The sequence below is a fragment of the Scyliorhinus canicula genome, chromosome 3, assembly GCF_902713615.1.
Source record: "Scyliorhinus canicula chromosome 3, sScyCan1.1, whole genome shotgun sequence".
NCBI lineage: Eukaryota > Metazoa > Chordata > Chondrichthyes > Carcharhiniformes > Scyliorhinidae > Scyliorhinus > Scyliorhinus canicula.
Window position 1 is genome coordinate 83,092,699 of NC_052148.1, and position 22,195 is coordinate 83,114,893.

At 47.3% G+C, this 22,195-nt stretch overlaps 1 protein-coding gene across 3 annotated transcripts in view; it reads left to right on the forward strand.

Moving 5' to 3' along the window:
• Positions 1 to 22,195, forward strand: part of akr1a1a (aldo-keto reductase family 1, member A1a (aldehyde reductase)) — a 74,702-nt gene that overhangs the window by 47,098 nt on the left and 5,409 nt on the right. For 2 of the 3 annotated variants that reach the window (XM_038790788.1, XM_038790789.1), the window contains exons 8-9: positions 860 to 932; positions 5,203 to 5,289. In XM_038790788.1, coding sequence (XP_038646716.1) covers positions 860 to 932; positions 5,203 to 5,289 — 160 coding nt within the window. Of the gene's footprint in view, positions 1 to 859; positions 933 to 5,202; positions 5,290 to 8,631; positions 8,824 to 22,195 lie in introns of those variants that run through there. The other variant, XM_038790790.1, reaches the window with a different exon arrangement.

A 22,195-nucleotide genomic window follows, 5' to 3' on the forward strand; every position in this document is an offset into this window, starting at 1 on the left:
TTTAAATCAAGTTGCCTTTTGCTCTTCGAAATTCCAGCTTGACAAAGAGTCACCGAGACATTAGCTCCCTTCTCTCTCCACAGATGGTGTCAGACCTGCTGAGATCATCCAGTATTTTCTGTTTTTGTTCTCCCGACCCAAATTCTCTACTGAGGATTACGACACTCCATATGCTTCCCCATGTCTATATCTATGTATTTACATTGTGTATCTATCATAGGCCCTATGTTGTTTCATGTATGGAACGATCTGTCAGGACTGTACGCAGAACAACACTTTTCACTGTACCTTGATACACATGGCAATAAAACCAAATCCAAATCCTGATACTGGCCAGGCTGAATCCAGTGAGCTGCCTTAGAATACCTATTTTTGATACCCCAAAGTACAAGGCCAAGCTTCAAAATGCTAACCACTCTTCATGAGATTGTTGGTATGCTCTACCACTCAGTCATCCAAAAATAAAATTATGTACCGAGAATTTAAGAACCAAGCTACTATGCACACTCAATGTCCTTCGATTTTAACCTTAGAAATGCGGCCATTCTCTTCATAGTTTGATGCCACTTTCTTTAAATATATTGTTTAATATCACTCAGTCACCCCTTGAGCACCAAAACATTGGTGACCACCACTCACTGAACTGTTCACTTATAAGCTTTGGCAGCTGGAAATTACAATTCAGTTGCTTTTCCTCAACAGGTTCAAACCATGGTCCTAAAGGGAACTATCTGAGTTTAATTGTATATTTATTAAATACACTGATGGCCAATATAACTGTTCAGATTAATAATTTACGCTTCGCTGTTACACAAAAATGACCACATTGAAAATCTAATCTTATTTCTTTCACCTCTAGGTGGCAAGTGCAAAGAGGAATAGCATGCATACCAAAGAGTGCTACTCCCTCTAGGATTAAGGAAAATATTGAGGTAACGTTTTGTCAATAGCACAATGCTTGTAAATTTCAAATCATTTTAGGAGTGAGCGTGCAACTAATAATATTTATCATGCTTCTGAATTAACAATGCAAGACCATTACAATTCCAGAAAAATGTTAAAATTGTACGCTTGACATAAGAACAAGAGGAACTTGCATTTATATAGCTCGAGGTGCTTCACAGAAGCATATTCAAAAATTGGATGCCATGATAAACATGGAGATATGGGGTAGGATTCTCCTTTCCGGGGACTAATCCCCACGCCAGCGGGAAAACCGGCGCGAATCACACCGGCGTCAACAGCCCCCGAAAGTGCGGAATTCTCCGCACTTCTGGGGGCTAGGTAGACGGCGGAGGGGTTGGCGTCGCAACAGCCGGCACCGAAGGGACTGCGCGAGTTAGCGCATGCGCCAAAGGGCCGGCATGATCTCGCGGATGCACGGAACCGCTGGCGTGGTTCCGCGCATGCGCAAACCGGCCAGCGTATTCTGGCGCATGCGTAGGGGGTTTTCTTCTCTGCGCTGGCCACAGCGGAGCCCTACAGGGGCCAGCAGGAAGGAAGGAGTGCCCCCACGGCACAGGCCCTCCCGCAGATCTGTGGGCCCCGATCACGGGCCTGGCCTGGTCGGGGTTCCCCCTGGGGTCGGATTCCCCTGCGCCCCCCCCCCCCCCCCCCCCCCCCCCCCGAGGACCGCCTCAGCCGACTTACTTGCCAGGTCCCGCCGTGTGGGACCATGTCTAACCCACGCCGGCGGGACTGGCCATAAACGGACGGCCGCACGGCCCATCAGGGCCTGGAGAATTGCCGGGAGGCCGCTGCCAACGGTCCCCGACCGGCGTGGCATGAACCCCACCCCCGCCTGAAAACTGGCGCCGGAGAATATGCGGGGGTGTCAGAGAATCCCGCTGCTGGTGTGATTCACCCAAAAAATGACTAAGTGTCTGTTTGGGCATGTTTAGCAGGATGTTTCTTGAGTATGTGGGTGTGATCCAGACCTGGATTCATCCACACTTGAGATGTTTCTCACCTTAGAAATTGTTTTCAGCAGTGGGGAGCCAAACTTACTTGCGAGGCCTGCTCCTCAGAGATTGTTGCCCCAATCTCAAAGTGAGCTTGAGGGTCCCCCACACCACCATCTATGGGGGATGCTATCCCATAGACATGGGAAATACCAACCCACCCCCTCCCGGGTAAGCACACTCTGCTATGTGGTTGCTGAGGACCCCCTCTTCAGGCCCCCTTTTACTCCACTTCAACCCATCCCTTTCATGGGAATGGCCCCCCCTCAGGCCCCAATTCTTGGCACTGCCAGCTTGGCATCCAGGCAGTGTCCCTGGAACCCTGGAAGTGCTAACCTGGCACTCTGGCAGTGCAAAGTTGGCACTGTCATGCTGCCAGATTGGCATTGCCAGCTGGAGTGCCAGGGTACTGCCCTGCCCATGACCACCCAGGAGGCTCCAATGGTCTCTGAGACCCACAAGGAGGCCACCATGCCTGATCTCTGCTTGTGGAGCGAGTACTAATTGGCGCCGGGTTGAGGCCTCGCCAGTGCGACCGGTGACTCCCGGGAGCCAGGAGAATGTGGCCTCAAATAGGCCACATATATTTAAATTAACCTAATTTAAATGATTACCACTGGATTCAAAAGTCTAATGATGACCCTGAAACCATTGTTGATTGTTGTAAAAATCTATCTGGTTTACTCATTTCCTTGCCGCCTTAAATGGTCTAGCATACAAGTGATACCAGACCCACTGCAATGTGGTTGACTTTTATTGCCTTCTGAAGTGACCCAGCAAACTACTCAGTTCAAGGGCAGTTAGGGATGGACAATAAATGGTGGCCCAGCCAGCGACACCCACATCCCATGAATGATTTTTTTAACAATGTAGGTCTTGCTGTCTATCTCCGACTACCTCCTCTCTCCTGCTCATTAAGGTGCTGCGGTCTGTTTCCAGGTCCTCCTCACTCCTTTTTTTAAAAAATTAGAGTACCCAATTCATTTTTTCCAATTAAGGGGCAATTTAGCGGGGCCAATCCACCTTTCCTGCACATCTTTGGGTTGTGGAGGCGAAACCCACGCAAACATGGGGAGAATGTGCAAACTCCACACGGACAGTGACCCGGAGCCGGGATCAAACCTGGGACCTCGGCACCATGAGGCTTCAGGGCTAACCCACTGCGCCACCATGCTGCCTGGTCCTCTTCACTCCTGATCATTGAGTTTTGCTATCTGGCTCCAGGTCCTCCTCTCGCCTGCTCTTTTAAGGAAGGATAATGCACCACACTCTCAGTCACAAATAATATTAATGATGACTTTGATTAGGATTATAACAGTGCAAGGGTGGAGATACCCAGTAAATGGGAAATGTGCAGTGACACAATTATTCAATTACCAGCATATATTTACAAAAAATATTCTATTCAGTAACAGCCACAAGGAACAAACAATCCAGTTTTCAAATTGACTGGCAGAATTATAAATGTTTCCCAAATCCATTTGGGGCATTCTTATGGAGCCCTGTAAATATATTTCTACAAAGGAAGAGTTGAGTGGAAAAAATAGTTTGCATAGTCCAATTAATTACACCAAAGTTTTGCTTCAGGAACATCACAGAATTGGGACAGTGGGACTCCCGAAGGAGTACTGGAAAGCAGAGTTTCTCATTTTAAGCCTTAATCCAGTAAACATTATGTAACAACACATTTAAGCAGTGAGTTCATAGTTATAATCTCAAAGTTATGAATCAGATGATAAACACTGTTTGTACTCTTCCGTTAATTAGATTGTGAGTCGCACTGAGACACTGGTTATTGTATATATGTTGAAGAATTGGGATTAGACATCTGAGGCAGAATGAACAATTTTAATAACAGGAATTCAGTGTTATAAATTGAAAATTGACTGAAATTCCCCAATAAAAATTAATTCTGAGGATGTGACTATCATAACCAAGACAGGCCTGGTATTGCCCATCTCCAGTGCACTTGAGATGGTGGTGGTGGTGGGTTGCCTTCTTGAAATGCTACAGTGGTGATGGGGCTCCTACAATACTGTTAGATAGGGAGTGGTGGGAATTTGACTTAGCAATGAGATATTGAAGTCAGAATTGCATGTATCTTGGAGACCATGGTGTTCCCATGCATCAAGACTGAACCTGAGATCAACATAATACATAGCCTGTGTCAGACTATTATTATGATCCTAAACAAGACCCCAACGTTTTCTAGGATACTGTTATGAAACCCCAATATCTTTTTTAATTTGCAAGGTGGTGAGGAAATGATACTTTGCTCCAAGAGTAATTCAATGCACAAATGGGAATATGCTGTATTAAAACAAACCTTATTATTAACACAATATTAAACTAACTTATTTAACATTGTTCAATAAATTGCGTACAATTACCAGTTGAACAATGCTTAACAATAAAATTATACATTTTAACTCCTAACTGCTACCTTTTTAACTCCAATTAAGCAAAACCAATTTGAGGTCAAAATCCACTTTTACATACAGTTTGCAAACCCAGGAATACTTGCTGCATGGAGATGTCTTGGATAAACCACTTTGAGAGAGATCGTTCAGGAAACAACCTTCAGATTCTATGTCACACTACTGTTTAACTTACCAGCATTTGGCAAAAAGCTCCTGTTCTGTTCACAGCAAAATCTAAACTGCAATTCCACACCTGACTGCTTCAGTCCCTGGCACCTCCCATTAACTACATCATCTTCATCCCACTGACTGGGTTATGCCCATCTTACTAAAGCTATCCACAGCCCGCTAATTATCTAAACCCAAGGGAAACTTCTTTCTATAAACAAAATTCAATCCGCCCATTTAGGTAAACACTATACATGGTTGGAATGAATGATGATCTTTTACGATGCTTTAATTACCCCTTCTGTAGCCACAGTGTCTGCCTGTCTTTTAAAGCAGAATTTTTTTAACAGTAGAGATGTACACATACTAAACCAGCTTTTAGTCATTACTGCACCAGATGCATATAATACAATATATTTATTTGAAATTCCTATATTCATCAAAGCTATCACAACAAATCAATCGATTGGTTATTTACTTTTCAGTTATTGTTTTTTCTTCAACAACAATGAGCCTACGACATAACTGAAAGAAGTTAAAAGTTTCCTTTAAAGTTTTGTGTATATTATTGCAGATACAATATTAACTGAGGTAATGTTGAATGTAATGTTTATGAAATAGGAACATCTGAAAACATATGTGTTATAAAACAGGTCTTTGATTTCATATTGTCAAAGGAAGATATGAAACAAATTGAATCGCTTGACTGCAACGGAAGAATGATAGTGCCAATGTTAGAAGTAAGTAAAAAAACAGGAAACTGCTGTGTTGTTAACTGGGGATGTGTATATAAATAGCAAAGTAAGCGACAAGCTCAAGTGGCCATGACCATGCAAATCTCAGGGCATCTTCACATCCGAGATTCATTGTCATCCTCAAGATGTGTCCCACCCAGAGGTGATGAGAATGGCTTGGACGTCAGTGGATAAGAGTGGGATTTTGGGTGCCATGAGCCTCCAGGGACCTGCTGAAACACATTAACATAAGCTCTTCCTGATCCATCAGGAAACTTGTTTGGACCTCTTTAAGAGTTAAAGTTGAAAGCTGATCTGGCAAGGTGGGATGGTCTCCCTCTGTCATTGGCGGGTCAGGTACAGGCGGTTAAAATGAACATGCTGCCGCTATTTCTGTTTATTTTTAATGCCGGCCAATTTTCCTGCCGTATTTCTCTATGTTCTAAAGGCATTTTCTAGAGAGATTGAAGGGGTGATTACCTCGTTCATATGGGGAGGGAGGGTGGCCAGAATTAAAAAGGTGCAATTACAGAGAGGAAGGCAGGCAGGGGGTTTGGGTCTTCCGAACCTCTTGTATTATTACTGGGCGGCGAATGTGGAGAAGATACGGAGCTGGGTCAGAAGGGTTGACTCCCAATGGGGCAAAATGGAGGAGAGTTTGTGTAGGGGGTCGAGATTGAAGGCGCGAGCGACAGTGCCACTCCCGACGGCCCCGGGGAGATACTCAGGGAGTCCGGTAGTAATAGCTTTGTTGAGAATTTGGAGGCAGTTTCGACAGCACTGGGGGGCAGGGTCAAGATTCGGGGGAACCATAGATTTGAGCCAGGGAAGTGGGATGGAAATTTTCGGAGATAGGAGGAAAAAGGAATTAAAACACTAAAAGGTTTATTTCTTGGGGGTCGTTTCGCGGGATTGAAGGAGCTGGGAACGAAGTATGGGCTGGAGCAGGGGGAAATATTTAGATACATGCAGGTTCGAGACTTTGCCAGAAAGGAGATACAGAGCTTCCCAGTAGAGCCAGCTTCCACATTGCTGAACGAGGTGCTGACGACAGGGGGACTGGAGAAGGGGGTAATATCGGCGGTTTACGGGGCTATTTTGGAGGAGGAGAAGGCGTCACTAGAAGGGATCTAGGCAAAGTGGGAGGAAGAGTTGCAAGAGGGTATGGAGGAGGGGTTCTGGTGTGAGGTGCTCCGGAGGGTGAAGGCCTCCACCTCGTGTGCGAGGTTGGGGCTGATACAGCTGAAGGTGGTATACAGAGCACACCTTACAAGGGCGAGGAGGAGCTGGCTCTTTTAGGGGGTAGAAGATGTGTGTAAATGTTACGGGGGAGGGGGGTGCCCGCAAACCACGTTCATATGTTTTGGTCCTGTCCCAAGCTGGAGGATTACTGGAAGGAGGTGTTTAGGGTAATCTCTAAAGTGGTGCACGTGAAACTGGACCCGGGCCCTCGGGAAGCCATATCATAGTATCATAGAATTTACAGTGCAGAAGGAGGCTATTCAGCCCATCGAGTCTGCACCGGCTCTTGGAAAGAGCACCCTACCCAAGGTCAACAACTCCACCCTATCCCCATAACCCCACAGCCCAGTAACCCCACCCAACACGAAGGGCAATTTTGGACACTAAGGGCAATTTATCATGGCCAATCCACCTAACCTGCACATCTTTGGACTGTGGGAGGAAACCGGAGCACCCGGAGGAAACACACACACACACGGGGAGGATGTGCAGACTCCGCACAGACAGTGACCCAAGCCGGAATCGAACCTGGGACCCTGGAGCTGTGAAGCGATTGTGCTATCCACAATGCTACCATGCTGCTACCGTCTAACCGGGGTGTTAGACCAGCCGGGTTTGGAAATGGGTGCGGAGGCAGATGCTGCAGCCTTCGCCTCGTTAATCGCCCAACGGCGGATCCTGTTAATGTGGAGATCAACCTCTCCACACTGTGCCCTGGCGTGGTGGGGGGACCTGCTGGAATTCTTAACACTTGAAAAGGTAAAATTTGAACTGAGGGGAAGGATGGAGGGGTTCTACAATTCATGGGCATTATTCATTATGTATGTGTTAATGGTGGTGACTATGGGTGACTCCCTGATTCCTTTTTGCCATTTGTTAACATGCGGGCCAATGTCTGGGGTTTGGTGGGAGGATGGGATCATTGTTATTGATATGGAGATTGACATTACATTCGTTACTGATTATTTTTTATCGTTGGGTGTAAATTTGGGAGAAAATGTGAAAAAGGAGGCGAATTTAAAAATATATTTTTTTTAAAGTTCCTGAAATGGAGAATCCCGCTCAATAAGACTAGCAAACAGAGAATACGTGATTAGAATGACAGTTAATGTAAAAGGGAACCCAAAAATCATCTAAATAGTAGGTAGGTAGTAAGAGGTGATTGGGGCTCATTAAGACTAAGTGGGTGACATATACTTATGGTGACAAGTGCAGGGCAAGGCTGGAATACCTTATGTGTATTGAGTACTGGTGTTTACTAAGAGGTGCTGACAAAACATTGGTAGAAATGGAAAAGGTATAGATCAGGCATTCTCAAAGTGGGGGTCGCAATCCGTGGGTGGGTCGCGAAGCCATCTATCACGGGCGCTCCCGATCATGGGAATTCAGGCACAATGGACACAGCAGCCAACTTTTCAAAATGCCGGCTGAGAGCAGCTCTAAAAATGACGGCCATTGCCGACTTTAAAAGTGAGGGCGCGCTGTGCATGCATGCCCACTCATCAGTGCGCATGCCCACAAGATTCAGTGTTTTGTCATTTCCCTCCCCACTCCTTACGTGGTCCCCAATTCTGCCCACTGCAGAATGCCCAACTTATATAGATATGGAAATGAAGCACAACAATTACCAAATTCTGATGAAAAGAAAACGCAAAACAAACCTGCCATGTTAGAAATCTATGAAACACAAAATGTTGGGAAAAATCAGTGGTACCCATCGCGAGAAGAGAAACATTAACATTTCAGCTACTGGCGGCATGCTGGCTCAGTGGTTAGCACTGCTGCCTCAAGGTGCTGAGGTCCCAGGTTCGATCCCAGCTCTGGGTCACTGTCTGTGTGGACTTTGCACATTCTCCCCGTATTTGCGTGGGTTTCGCCCCCCACAACCCAAAAATGTGCAGTGTAGGTAGATTGGCCACGCTAAATTGCCCCTTAATTGGAAAAAATTGGGTACTCTAAATTTATTTTTAAAACATTTCAGCTGCTGATTGACCAATTTATACGTCTGCTCCTGCGCAGAAATGTACACATATCTGAGCATCATTGAATAAATGTGAGACTTTCTAGAAAGACGAAAACCTGATTGATCTTTCTTTACTTTTGTAGAGAGGTGGAATGAGAGTTTGGAGAGATTCAAGTCATCCGTACTTCCCTTTTCACGAGCCTTACTGAAGGCCAATCAACAGTTTCAACAATGTCCACAACATATTTTAGAAATGTTTCTTTTTAAAACAACTTTAAAATGAACTCCTCTAAAATTGGTGTAACAATTAACAAAATAAAGAGAAATTATTGCAACATCATAGACATAAGCAGAAAATAATTAGATCTGGTTGGGTAAGGCGAGCTTCATTTTTAAGATGGCAAACCTAACAAGACTCCATAATTTCCAAACATTCAACAAACAAATTTCATAATCATCAGCAACTCTCTGGGTATAGATTTATAGTGGAGTTTTCAGGAACCACAATTAAGGCAGAGAACTTCCAATAATATAATAGTGTAGAATGTTAGTATGCACGCTGCTGGCACTGCAATATAAAAACTAAAGATATATAAAATCATTATTCTTATTGACTGTCTTGTCAAACATTAAAGAAATTGTTTGGAACCAGATACCAATATGATTTGTTCTTCTATTATATGCTGGTCCGCACATACGTTTTATGTAACCTTAATTTAAATACAGCACACTTGTGTTAAAGCTATGATTACTGCTGCAATTTTTAAATATAATTTATTAAGAGTAAACACTTGGGGCGGGAGTGAACCACTCCGGCGTCGGCCCGTCCCAAAGGTGCGGAATACTCCGCATCTTCAGGGGCTAGGCCGGCACCGGAGTGGTTTGCACCCTGCCGGCTGATGTGGAAGGCCTTTGGCGCCAGACCAGCTGGGGCCGAAGGGACTCCGCCGGCTGGCGAGAGTCCGCGCATGCGCGGGAGCGTCATCGGCTGCTGACGTCATCCCCGTGCATGCGCCGGGGGGGGGGGGTTCACCTACACGTCGGCCATCGCGGAGGCTGACACGGCCGATGCGTAGAGAAAGAGTGCCGCCATGGCACAGGTCCGCCCATGGATGGTGGGCCACCGTGGGGGCACCCCTGGGGCCAGATCGCCACCCCCCCCCCTCCCCAGGACCCCGGAGCCCGCCAGGTCCTGCCGGTAAGGGACCTAGTCTGATCCACGCCGGCGGGACCGGCAAAAAACCTGCAAGACTTCGGCCCATCACGGGCTGGAGAATTCGGGCAGCCCCGGGGCCCATTGAGTTGCGCCGGCCCCCGCCATTCTCCGAGGCGGGCGGTGCGATTCACGCCTTTTGGAGGACCAGAGAATTCAGAGGACGGTGGCGACGGGATTCACGCTGACCCCCGGCGATTCTCCAACCCGGCGGGGGGGGGGGGGGGGGGGGGGGGGGGGGTTGGAGAATCCCGCCCTTGATTCTTTGGAAAATGTGTAGCATTTCCAAAGATAATTTAAGTGAAACAACTTTTATATAAATAGCCATTTGGCAGTACGGAACTTGAGTATTGCTTTGTAATGGCTATAAGATCAGATCTATTAACCTCAATATTTGTTGTTAATTAATTTATTTTGTGCCGAATAATACATGCATTTACTGAAGGAGCCATTAATTTTGCCTTTTTCGCATTTTTGCCTCTTTTGGCCCAGTTTGCTGCTGTTTCTTATTGTTTGTACATTTTGTCCCTTCCTGTCACATTATGGAGATCATTATCTAAATAATCGTGCAATGCTGCCATATAATTTGCATTGTAAGTCTACGTATCCCCTCTCCAGAACCTTCCACACCACTATTCAATTTAAATCCCTCTCTACCTCACTAGTAATGCGGGTTGCAAGCACATTGGTCTGAGCACAGTTCAGATGTAGGCCGTTCCAGCGGTGCAGCCCCACTTTCTCCAAAAAAAAATTAAATTAAATTAAATTAAACTGATGGCAGTGCCCCACCAACTAAAGTCCACTTCTCCCACACCAGTCTTTGAGCCACAAATTCACCTCTCTAATTTAATTTTTTTAATTCATTCATGGGTTGTGGGCATTGCTGGTTGGGCCAGCATTTATTAAGGGCTTTTATGAGTCAGCCACATTGCTATGGGTCTGAGGTCACATCTAGACTAGGCCAGGTAAGGACGACAGATTTCCTTGCCTAAAGGACATTAGTGAATCAGATGAGTTTTTACAACAATTGACAATGGATTCTTGGTCATTGTTAGTCTTTTAATTGCAGATTTCTTTTTATATGTAATTCAAATTTCACCATCTACCACGGTGGAATTCAAGCCAGAGCGTTATCTTGAGTCTCTGGATTACTAGTCCAGTGACAATAGCGCTACACCACAGCCTCCCCTAAAGATAGAGGTGCCCTGTAACAATTTTCACTCGGCTAATTTAATAATACAAAGATTATAACCTTGGCGGTTCTGTCATTTAATTTCATGCCTAGCTCCTCAAACTCTCAATGCAGAAATTCTTTCCTCAGTCTATCTATGTCATTGGCACCTACGTGGACCATAACAATAGGATGCTCCCCTCCCACTACAAGTTCCTCTCCAGGCCGGAGCAGTTGGCCCGAACCCTGGCACTGGACAGGCAACACAGCCATCTGGACTCTGCCTCTTTACTGCTGAGAACATGGTCAATCCTCCTCACTGTACCCTGTACTGCCACTACATTCTATTGTTCTCCCCCCCCCCCCCCACCTTGTTGAATGGATTCCTGTACCTCGCTGCCATGACCAGTCAGCTCATCCAGCCTGCAGCCACCACTCTCATCCAAACCAGCTGAAAGAAGCTCAAACCTGTTGAGCAATTGCAGAGGCTGACACTCCTGCCTCCTGGGTCCCCTTCCTGACCTGCCTCAGCTCCAGTCACATTTCCTGTCACTAACCATTTTATAAACAAGAAGACCCTATCTTAAGGAGTGTGAGCACCTACTTTCAGCTCCAGGTAACTCTCCTCCTCCCTGATGCGTCGCAGTGTCTACAGCTCCGCATCCAGCTCAATAACTCTTGTGTCGAAGTTCCTCAAGCCGCAAACACTTACTGCAGACATGTTTGCCCTGGATCACAAGGTTATCCAGGAACTCCCACATGTTGCAGCCTTGGCACATCACCTGTCCTGCCATCATTAATGTGTTTGAAATAATAATTTATTTATGGGGCTTTTATATATTTTTAACTTACAAAACAGCAGTTCCTATACTATTTTAAATGGAATGAAATAAACTTTAACCACTTTCTGGATGCTCACAAACAAATATCTCCTCCTGCAGCAGAGCAAAACCACTTTCTGAAGAGTGAAGAAGCTAGAAGCTAGGCCCTGAATTCCCATTTTGATCCAAATTCCCAAATATACTCAGTTGGACTGTGTCTCACTCAGGTGAAGTCTCTCCCTTTTCTCGTGAGCCACACTGCGAGCCCAGTTGATCATCTTAAATTGGTTGTCAGTGCAATTCTTAGCACAATTAGGATTGTTTAGCAAGTGCTCTCGAATCGCAGAAGCACATCTAATGTTGGACAGCACTTGTTAAACCATGAATGAAATGGAACAAGCAAATAGGAGTTGGGGTTGAAGATCAGCCATGTTGGACTGGATTTAATGGTGAGAGGAGACTCCCGATGGCAGAAAGTGTAGCGTGCAGCCCGCACACCCTCAGGCAATATCTAGCCCAATTAAGTGCTGGCCACCCACTTACAGGCTGCCCGGCAGGAATGTTCATCAATTACTGAGGGTGAGCAACTTAATCCGGTGAATTGTGTCACGAGGGCACATCATCTGGCGACAGCGGGGTCAGACCAAGACCCAGAAGGAGGTTTGGCCCTAGTTTCAAAGGATCAGTTGAAAGAAAAAGAGGAATCCCGTGGAAAGAGAGTTCACATGATTTGGCCAGGAGAAACATTTCTTGAAGAGATTAGAGTAATGAGCTGAGGTGGTGACTGATAAATGAGGGACTAACATTGGGCCTGAGTGTCGCAAGTCTGAATCTTGATGATCTGATGTTTGTGAATAATTTGTCAATCACCATAACTTGAAAATTGGGTCAAATAATTGTCTTCTTTAATCTTTCCTCATTACTTTAATTCCTGATGTTATGACTTCACTTTCAGTAATACTGTGGAAAACAGAGGAGTCAATAATGTTTGGTTAGAAAACTGTTTACAGGGCAGTTTTTGTTTCTAGGTTTTATCGCACGTACTCAGCACAGACTAAATAAAAACTCACTATCAGCATGTAAACAGAGCGTAAATATACTGCTGTCGAGTGACTGCATTATTTAGTCTTTTAATGTTCTCAGTTTGTCCTTCCTGGAGCTCATTTAGGTTGGCCTGTCGTTTTAGGATATGTGGTGCCAAATTATCCTTCACAGTACACAGTGTGCATGCTACAGCTCTGCTAAGCGTCAACTAGATCCACCAAGAAACAGGATCTTTGTCGTGACACCAGCAAATGGGTTTAATCATAATGAAACCTTTTGTGCAGTTTGTGATTTTATTTTGGATCCACTGTGTGAATGTAAACATTCAAAATATGCACACAAAGCACATGCTTGTAGTTACTAATATTGTTGAACTTATTAAGTTCAAGGGATACCCTGACTGCATTGCCTGCATCCTTTGAGCGCTCTGATTGTTGTAAAACTCTCCATCTATATATATTTTAAAAATCAGTAACATTAGAATATACAGTATATCATGAGGAAAGTCACTAGCATATCCATTCATGTGTTTGCCAACTATATACAACAATACAATAGCTACCTCTGGAAATAAGCACCAATGCCAAATTTCAGGCTGTAAAAACAAAGATTTAATCTATATCGTTCCTGTCCACAATGGAACTATCTCTACCTCAATCAAGCAGTGTCCATTAGCTTAGTGCAGAATGGTACTTCATGTGCTATTGCTGACCTCGACAAACATGTTCCAGCACTGAAGAGAAAATTATTGAAAAGCAAAACAACAGAGTGCCCTTCGCTGCACCAGTAAAAGGAAGAAGCAAGTGGAAATCCCAGTTTACAGCAGCGAAATAAGTCAGAAACGATCAACAAAATGGGATGATTTTCAAAGGAAATAAATATTCAATTCCATTGCTGGCATTGTCATAAATTCTGTCTGGTCCACTGGACACTACATATGCACCAAATTACACCTCAAAGTGCATAGTACCTCATTAGCCAAAATTCTAATGTTTAGCTTTATGAAAATCCTATTGCACAAGAACATAAAAATAGGAGCAGGCATAGACCACTATCGAGCCTGCTCCACAATTCAATATGATCATAGCTGATCTTGGGGCTCAACTTGATTTACCTGCCCGCTCCCCATATCCCTTAATTCCTGGAAAGACTAAATATCTGCCTATACCAGCCTTAAATGTATTCAGCAATGCAGTATCCATAACCCTCTGGTGTAGAAAATTCCAAAGATTCACAACCCTTTGAGTGAAGAAATTTCTCCTCATCTCAGTTCTAAATGATCGGTGACTTATACTGAGACTGTGCCCAGATATTTCCGATTTCTTGACCAACGAAAACAATTTCTTATCATCCACCCTATCAAGCCACTTCAAAATTTTTATAGGTTTCAATAAGATCACCTCTCATTCTTCTAAACTCCAGAGGCTAAAGTCCAGTTTACTCAGCCTCTCATCATAGGGCAACTTGTGCTCTGGTATCTTGTTGCACGTTTTACTGTGGTTGTAAAACGCGTTTATTGGAGTGTATTAACACGCCTCCGTATTCGACGTGTGCTTAACACTACTAGGCTCTGTTCTATGTATTTATTCAGCTCTGGAGTCGCCAGGTGCCGTATAGACACCGTCACAAGTATTCCAAGGTCAAGTTCAAAGTAATAAAGACGATACACCGATTAGTAAGGTTCAAACGATCAATATTTATTATACAGTTATAATAAATACTCATACACACACTAAGAGACTAAGCTATAACTAAACTTAAGTGATCAGAATACTTATCTAACAGGAACAGGCAAGGTCAGAGAACGAGGCCTTCGTCCTGGTCTTGTACTGCAGCCTTCAGCAAGCGTTCTGGTACTGGGGGTCTAGTGGGCTTGGATCGCGTAGCGAGCGTTGAACTTACGGTTTCGGCGGCTGGTGCTCAACGGCTGGAGTCAGGATGCAAGATGTCTATCAGGGCCGGAGCACGGGTTTAACAGACCGGGCTAGATGGGGAATTTGCCTTTATACCCCTCTCTAATGTCCTTGCCCCCTTCTAGGCGGGCTCTACCTTTCGGTACCGATTGGAGCGTTTCCAAACGGTTACCTTCGAAATCCTCCAATGCGAGGGCCTTCCTCGGTGTTGGGGGGTGGTTTCGATATTCGTTACTTTGGTGCCATCCTGTCTGCGCAACCAATCAAGTGTTACATTGAGATGGAAATGTTGCCATTGTTCGTGCCTGGATCTGGGCTGCCTCATCAGAATGCTAAGCGCTTTGCCATTAACACCTTTGGCTTGGAGATCTTGCACCTGGCCAGAAACTGGTTTGCTGCTTGCAAAATGCTAATTAGTTGAGAGCAGACTGTCTGCTCTCACCACACAGGCTTTTCCTTCTGTCTTCCATTTTACTTTGGCTCAGTGTCCATTTTGCGTGGCCAGCATGGCTACAATCTAATGCTCCCACAAACACATCACCTGCCCTACCATCTTTATCATGTGTTGGTTAATTAATCACTTTTCCTTAATTAATAATTAATAAACCCTATTACTCTCAATAACCATTCCTGCTGCTAGTAGACCTTAAGTCTACTGTTGTATCTGCTAAATCTCAGATATTTCGACCAGTATATCAATCAAAGTTTTACCCAGTTATCCATAGTTGCAAGATAGACAAAGGACAAGCACAAGTAAAGGTTCAATAAGTTTATTAATAATAATACTATTAATCCTTAAATGACCCACATAAAACAAGAGGATACCCCAGATTCAAGTATACTATCCCCAAAGCTGGTTTGGTTGAACTGCAGGCCCGATTCTCTGAGTCACTCTGGTCCATTGTCATGGAGATGAGTCTCAATGGCAGTTTCTTCCTTCCTTCCTTCTCTGGTCAGTCTTACGGATGGTCAAGGTTACCTCCCTCGTTGAATCTTCACTGCTTGATGTGACTGAGATGCGTACCTTTATCCCCCTCCCTCCCCGCTTTTCCAGAAACTTCTCTGGTTTCTAAAAGTCGTGTTTGTTAGGTCAGGGGCTGGTTTAGATCACCAGGCTAAATCGCTGGCTTTTAAAGCAGACCAAGCAGGCCAGCAGCACGGTTCCCGTACCAGCCTCCCCGGACAGGTGCCGGAATGTGGCGACTAGGGGCTTTTCACAGTAACTTCATTGAAGCCTACTCGTGACAATAAGCGATTTTCATTTCATTTTCAATTGGACATTCTGAATTCTCCCTCTGTATACCCGAACAGGCGCCGGAATGTGGCGACTAGGGGCTTTTCACAGTAACTTCATTGCAATCTAAGCCTACTTGTGACAATAATAAAGGTTATTATTAAGGTAACGGCAGGAACTCTCGGTGACAGAAAGTCTGGCCTGATCTGGGCTTCTAACAATAGGCCAATGAATTTCAATCGGGTGCGATGATCTCCTGCTGGGCCTCAGTAGAGTGCGGTGATATTTTTTAAAAAAACATTTTATTAAGGTATTTGTAATTTTATAACAACACAAAAGAAAGCGAATCCAAATATAAACATAGTACATACATCATTTTCATCCGTAACAAGTCCCTCCTACCCTTAACAGAAAATAACCTAACCCTCCCCCACTTAGATTATTGCCTCTGCCGTCAGTTAATTTTCCCCGAAGAAGTCGATAAACGGCTACCACCTCCGGACGAACCCTAGCATTGACCTTCTTAGGGCGAACTTTATTTTCTCAAGACTGAAAAACCCAGCCACGTCGCTAACCCATGGCTCCGATTTTGGGGGCTTTGATTCCCTCCAAGCTAGCAATATCCGTCTCCAGGCTACCAGGGAGGCAAAGGCCAAGACGTCAACCTCTCTCGCCCCCTGGACTCCCGGATCTTCTGACACTCCAAAGACCACCGCCTCTGGGCCAGCACGGTGGTGCAGTGGTTAGCATTGCTGCCTCACGATCCTGAGGTCCTAGGTTCGATCCCGGCTCTGGGTTCCTGACCATGTGGAGTTTGCACATTCTCCCTGTGTCTGTGTGGGGTAACTGCAGATACCTGAATCCATTTCCTGCTGGCTGTTCAAACTTCTCCTCTAAATCCTTCAAACAAGGGAAGCTCCCATCTATGAATAGATCCCCCATCCTCTCAGTCCCTGCTCTCTGCCACCTCCAAAACCCCCCATCCAGCCTTCCTGGTACAAACCGATGGTTATTGCAAATCGGGCCCCAAACCGATGCTCCCTCCACTCTCATATGTTTCCTCCACTGCCCCCAGACTCTCAGGGCTGCCACTACCACCGGGCTTGTAGAGTACCGGGCCGGCGAGAACGGCAGAGGTGCCGGTATCAATGCCCTCAGATTTGTGTCCTTGCATGATGCCACCTCCACTCGCTCCCATACCGACCCACACCCACACTACCCACTTCCTAATCATGGCTATATTTGCCACCCAGTAATAGTTGCTAAAGTTCGGCAGTGCCAACTCACCCTCCCCTCGACTACGCTCCAGCAACAGATTCTTCACTCGTGGGGTTTTACCCGCCTGCACAAAGCCCAAAATCACCTTGTTTAACCGTTTCTAAAAGGCCCTTGGGATAAAGATGGGGAGGCACTGGAAAACGATCAGAAATCTGGGGAGCACCGTCATTTTCACGGTCTGTACTCTCCCCGCCAGTGACAGCGGGAGCATATCCCACTTCTAAACTCATCCTTTGTTTGCTCTACTAGACGGGTCAGATTTAACTTCTGTAGTGTCACCCATTCCCATGCCACCTGGATACCCAGATAGCGGAAGTTCCCTCCCATCACTCTAAACAGCAGCTCGCCCAGTCTTCCCTCCTGCCTCCTCATCTGGATCACAAACATCTCATTTTTCCCCATATTCAATTTATACCCCAAAAACCGGCCAAATTCACCGACTATCAGGTCGGAAATATACACGAGCAAGTCGTCGGCGTGAAGCGAGACCCTGTGTTCCACCCCCCCTCCCCTCCCCCCGGACCAACCCCTCCCAGTCCCTAGATGCTCTTAACGCCATCGCCAATGGGTCTATGGCCAGGGCAAACAACAACGGGGAGAGGGGACACCCTTGCCTTGTCCCTCGGTGAAGCTTAAAATAGCTGATGTCAACCGATTTGTTCATACACTCCCCACCAGTGCCTGGTACAACAACCAAACCCAATCAATGAAGCCCTGCCCAAATCCGAACCATCCTAACACCTCCCACAAATAATTCCACTCCACCCGATCAAAGACCTTTTCCGCGTCCCCCCCCTGTAGAATTCCACTGGATAGCCGTCCGGTCCCGGGGGCCTTACCCGACTGCATGGCCTCCAACCCCTCTACTATTTCTTCAATTCCAATCGGGGCTCCCAACCACTCCACCAATCCTTCCTCCACCTTCAGAAACTTCAACTCACTCAGGAACTGCCTCATCCCCTCTACCCCAGTTGGGGATTCCGACACATATTGCCTGCTATAAAACTCGTTAAACACCCCGTTCACCCCGCTGGGTCCAAGATCGCGTTCCCACCTCTGCCCTTCACTCTCCTATCTCCTTCCTTTTCCTCACCTGGTGCGCAAGCATCCTGCTGGCCTTCTCTCCATACTTGTATATCCCCCCTCGCCTTCCTCAAATGCTCCACTGCCTTCCCTGTAGATAACAGAACAGAAAACAGAGCCTCTGCCGCTCCTTCAGCAACCTCGCCTCAGGGGCCTCCGAATATCTCCTGCCCACCTGGAGTATTTCCCCAACCAACTTCTACATCTCTGCTCCCTGTGCACCCCTATTGAGATTAGCTCCTCTCTAACCACTGCCTTCAGGGCTTCCCAGATCGTTGATGCCGAGACTTCCCCAGTGTCATTTATTTCCAGATAGTTCTGGATGGACTTGCTCATTTGCCCTCACACCCCCTCATCCGCTAGCAGTCCCACATCCACCCTCCATTGCGGGCGCTGCCCTCTCTCCTTACTCACCCGTAAGTCCACTCAATGTGGCGCATGGTCCGACACAGCAATCGCCGAATACCGCCCCCGCCAGTAAAACCCTGTTGAGGCCTCCAGCTTGCGTCTCTTGTCTCCGCAGGTCCTCCCTCGGGCATCCACCGTCCTCGACCTCCCATTTGTCTCCTGTGGTGAATTATATGCATCGTAATCCACACTGTATTGCCTTGCGTTGTATTGTGTCCTTGTGGGCTCTGTATGTGAGCCGTTGCGCGGCTCTGCCCATAGGGGGAGATGAGGAACTTGTACTGGGCTCTGCCCTTGGCTCCGCCCATGGCTCCTCCCACTAACCAGAAGTATAAAGGTTGATGTTGAGAGCCTGCCTGCCAGTTCATCTGGAGTTCATCGCGTCACAGGCAGGCTCTGTTGTAAGACGATTAAAACCACTGTTCACTTCTAACCACATGTCGCGTGAATTGATGGTCTCATCAATTTAACCCTCAAACCTGATCGACTGGAACTCGACCCACAGGATGCAGAGGCGAAAGAAATCTTTTCACACTGGCTCCGATATTTTAAGGCCTACCTGGCTGAAGTAAGCACCACAGAAATGACGGAGGAGCAGAAACTCAGCCTACTGCACACAAGGGTGAGCCATCGTATATCTACTCAGTTAAATCGTACAGGCTCATATACAGAGGCCCTGGCCCTACTCGACAGAATGTACGTGAGGCCCGTCAATGAGGTCTATGCGCGCCATGTTTTTACTACTCACCTAACCTGCACATCTTTGGGTTGTGGGGGTGAAACCCACACAGACACTGGGCGATGCCCTTGTTGAGCAGGTACTGACGCAGCTCGTCGCTCATAAAGGACGAACCCCGGTCGCTGTGTACATAGCTGGGGAAACCAAACAGGGTGAAGATACTATGCAGGGCCCTGTTGACTGTGTGGGAGGTCATATCGGGGCACGGGATAGCAAATCGGGGCAGGGAATCGGGAGAACTCGCCGATGATATTCAGGAAGTACACATTCCGGTTAGTCGAGGGGAGTGGTCCTTTGAAATCGATAGCGAGGCGTTCAAAGGGCCTAGAAGCCTTGACCAGGTGGGCCCTGTCTGGTCTGTAGAAGTGCGGTTTGCACTCTGCGCAGATCGGGCAATCCTTGGTGACGGCTTTTACCTCCTCAGTGGAGAAAGGCAGATTTCGGGCTTTAATGTAGTGGGCGAGCCGGGTGACCCCCGGGTGGAAGAGGTCATTGTGGATGGCTTTTAAGCGGTCGCTCTGCGTGCTGGCGCACGTGCCGCGGGACAGGGCATCTGGGGGCTCATTGAGCTTCCCCGGTCGATACATAATATCGTATTTGTAGGTGGAGAACCCGGAGGAAATGGAAGAGGCGGCCATCGGCCTCGAACGCCGTGTAGTGGCGGTCCTCCGGGCGGATTGGGAGCTGGTGGTATGCAGACTTCAGATCCACCGTGGAGAAGATGCGGTACTGGGCGATCCGATTAACCATGTCTGCAATCCTGGGGAGGGGGTACGCATCGAGGAGCGTAAACCGATTAATGGTCTGACTGTGGTCCACGACCATGCAGAATTTTTCCCCGGTCTTGACAACCACCACCTGAGCTCTCCAGGGGCTGTTACTGACCTCCATGATCCCCTCGTGTAGGAGTCTCCGGACATCGGTTCTGATAAACACCCTGTCCTGCAGGGTGTACCGCCTGCTGCGAGTGGCTATGGGTTTGCAGTCCGGAGTGAGATTGGCAAAGAGTGGAGGGGGGTAGATTCGCAGCATGGCTAGGCTGCAGATGGTGAGTGTGGGTAGGGGTCCGCCGAAGCTGAGGGTGAGACTTTTGAGGTTACACTGGAAGTTGAGTCCCAGTAAGAGTGGGGCGCAGAGTTCGGGCAGGACGTATAGTTGAAAATTAGAGTAACTAGCGCCTTGGATCGTTAGGGTCGTGACAGTGCGCCCTTGGATGTGAACAGAATGGGAGCCCGAAGCGAGGGAGATAGTTTGCCGTGCAGGAAAAACAGGGAGCGAACAGCGTCTTACCAGATCTGGGTGTATGAAGCTCTCAGTGCTCCCGGAGTCGAAGAGGCACGGAGTACTGTACCCGTTGACTTGAACGGTCGTCATTGAGTTGCGGAGGTGTTTTGGACGCGACTGGTCCAATGTGACTGCGCCGAGTTGCAGGTAGTCGGCGGCTCGGTCCGCTGTGTTGGGGTGGCCCCGTGGTGAATGCCCGCTGAGGTCGCAGTCTTCGATCAGATTTTCTGAATTTGGAGAGGATGGAGCCCAAGATGGCCGCCCCCGTGGATCGCACGTGGTGGGCAGCGAGGAAGGTGGCGTCCAAGATAGTGGCCCCTATGGGTCGCACGTGGTGGGTGGGGGCAGAGTTGAGGTGTAGGCCGCAGTGTTACGGGGCCTGCGGGCCTGCAAATTCAGAGAACGAGTGCTTTGAGCCGCGGGAGGATTAGAGGCTGGGGCTTTCTTCGCCAGGCACACTCAAGCATAGTGTCCTTTGCGACCGCAGCTGCTGCAGGTCGCGTTGCGGGCCAGGCAGTGCTGCCGCAGATGCTGTGGCTGGCCACAAAAGTGGCAGGCTGGGGCAGCATAGTGGCTGGGTGGCCGCGCGGCGCAGGTCTGGGGCAGTCGCTGGTCGGGGGCCCATGACGGGGTCGGGGAGTCCGCAGGGAATGAGGCGAGGCTTCTAAATTTTGGGCCCCCTTCTCAAGCAGTCGCTGGCATATGTAATTGGATCTAAGGCCTGCAACAAAGACATCAGGTTCCCCATGTTCAGCAGCATTTATAGCCTGGTAATTACAGGCCCGGGATAAGGCTTTTAAGTCTCTTAGAAATTCTTCTAGCGATTCTGTGGGGCGCTGGTGGCGAGTAGTAAAAACGTGGTGCGCGTAGACCTCATTGACGGGCCTCACGTACATTCTGTCGAGTAGGGCCAGGGCCTCTGTATATGAGCCGGTACAATTTAACTGAGTAGATATACGATGGCTCACCCTTGCATGCAGTAGGCTGAGTTTCTGCTCCTCCGTCGTTTCTGTGGTGCTTACTTCAGCCAGGTAGGCCTTAAAACATCGGAGCCAGTGTGAAAAGATTTATTTCGCCTCTGCATCCTGTGGGTCGAGTTCCAGCCGATCAGGTTTGAGGGCTGATTCCATAGTCGTTCCTTACTGTTTCTTAAGATGATTAAATTGATGAGACCATCAATTCACGCGACACGTGGTTTGAAGTGAACAGTGATTTTAATCGTCTTACAACAGAGCCTGCCTGTGACGAGATGAACTCCAGATGAACTGGCAGGCAGGCTCTCAGCATCAACCTTTATACTTCCGGTTAAGGGGAAGAGCCATGGGTGGAGCCATGGGCGGAGCCAAGGGTGGAGCCCAGTACAAGCTCCTCATCTCCCCCTATGGGTAGAGCCACACAACTACACGTGATCCAATACAATATACAGGCTCAACACATGTTGTACAATACAGTGTGGATTATTAGTATTTATAATTCACCACAGTGGAGTTTGCACATTCTCCCAGTGTCTGTGTGGGTT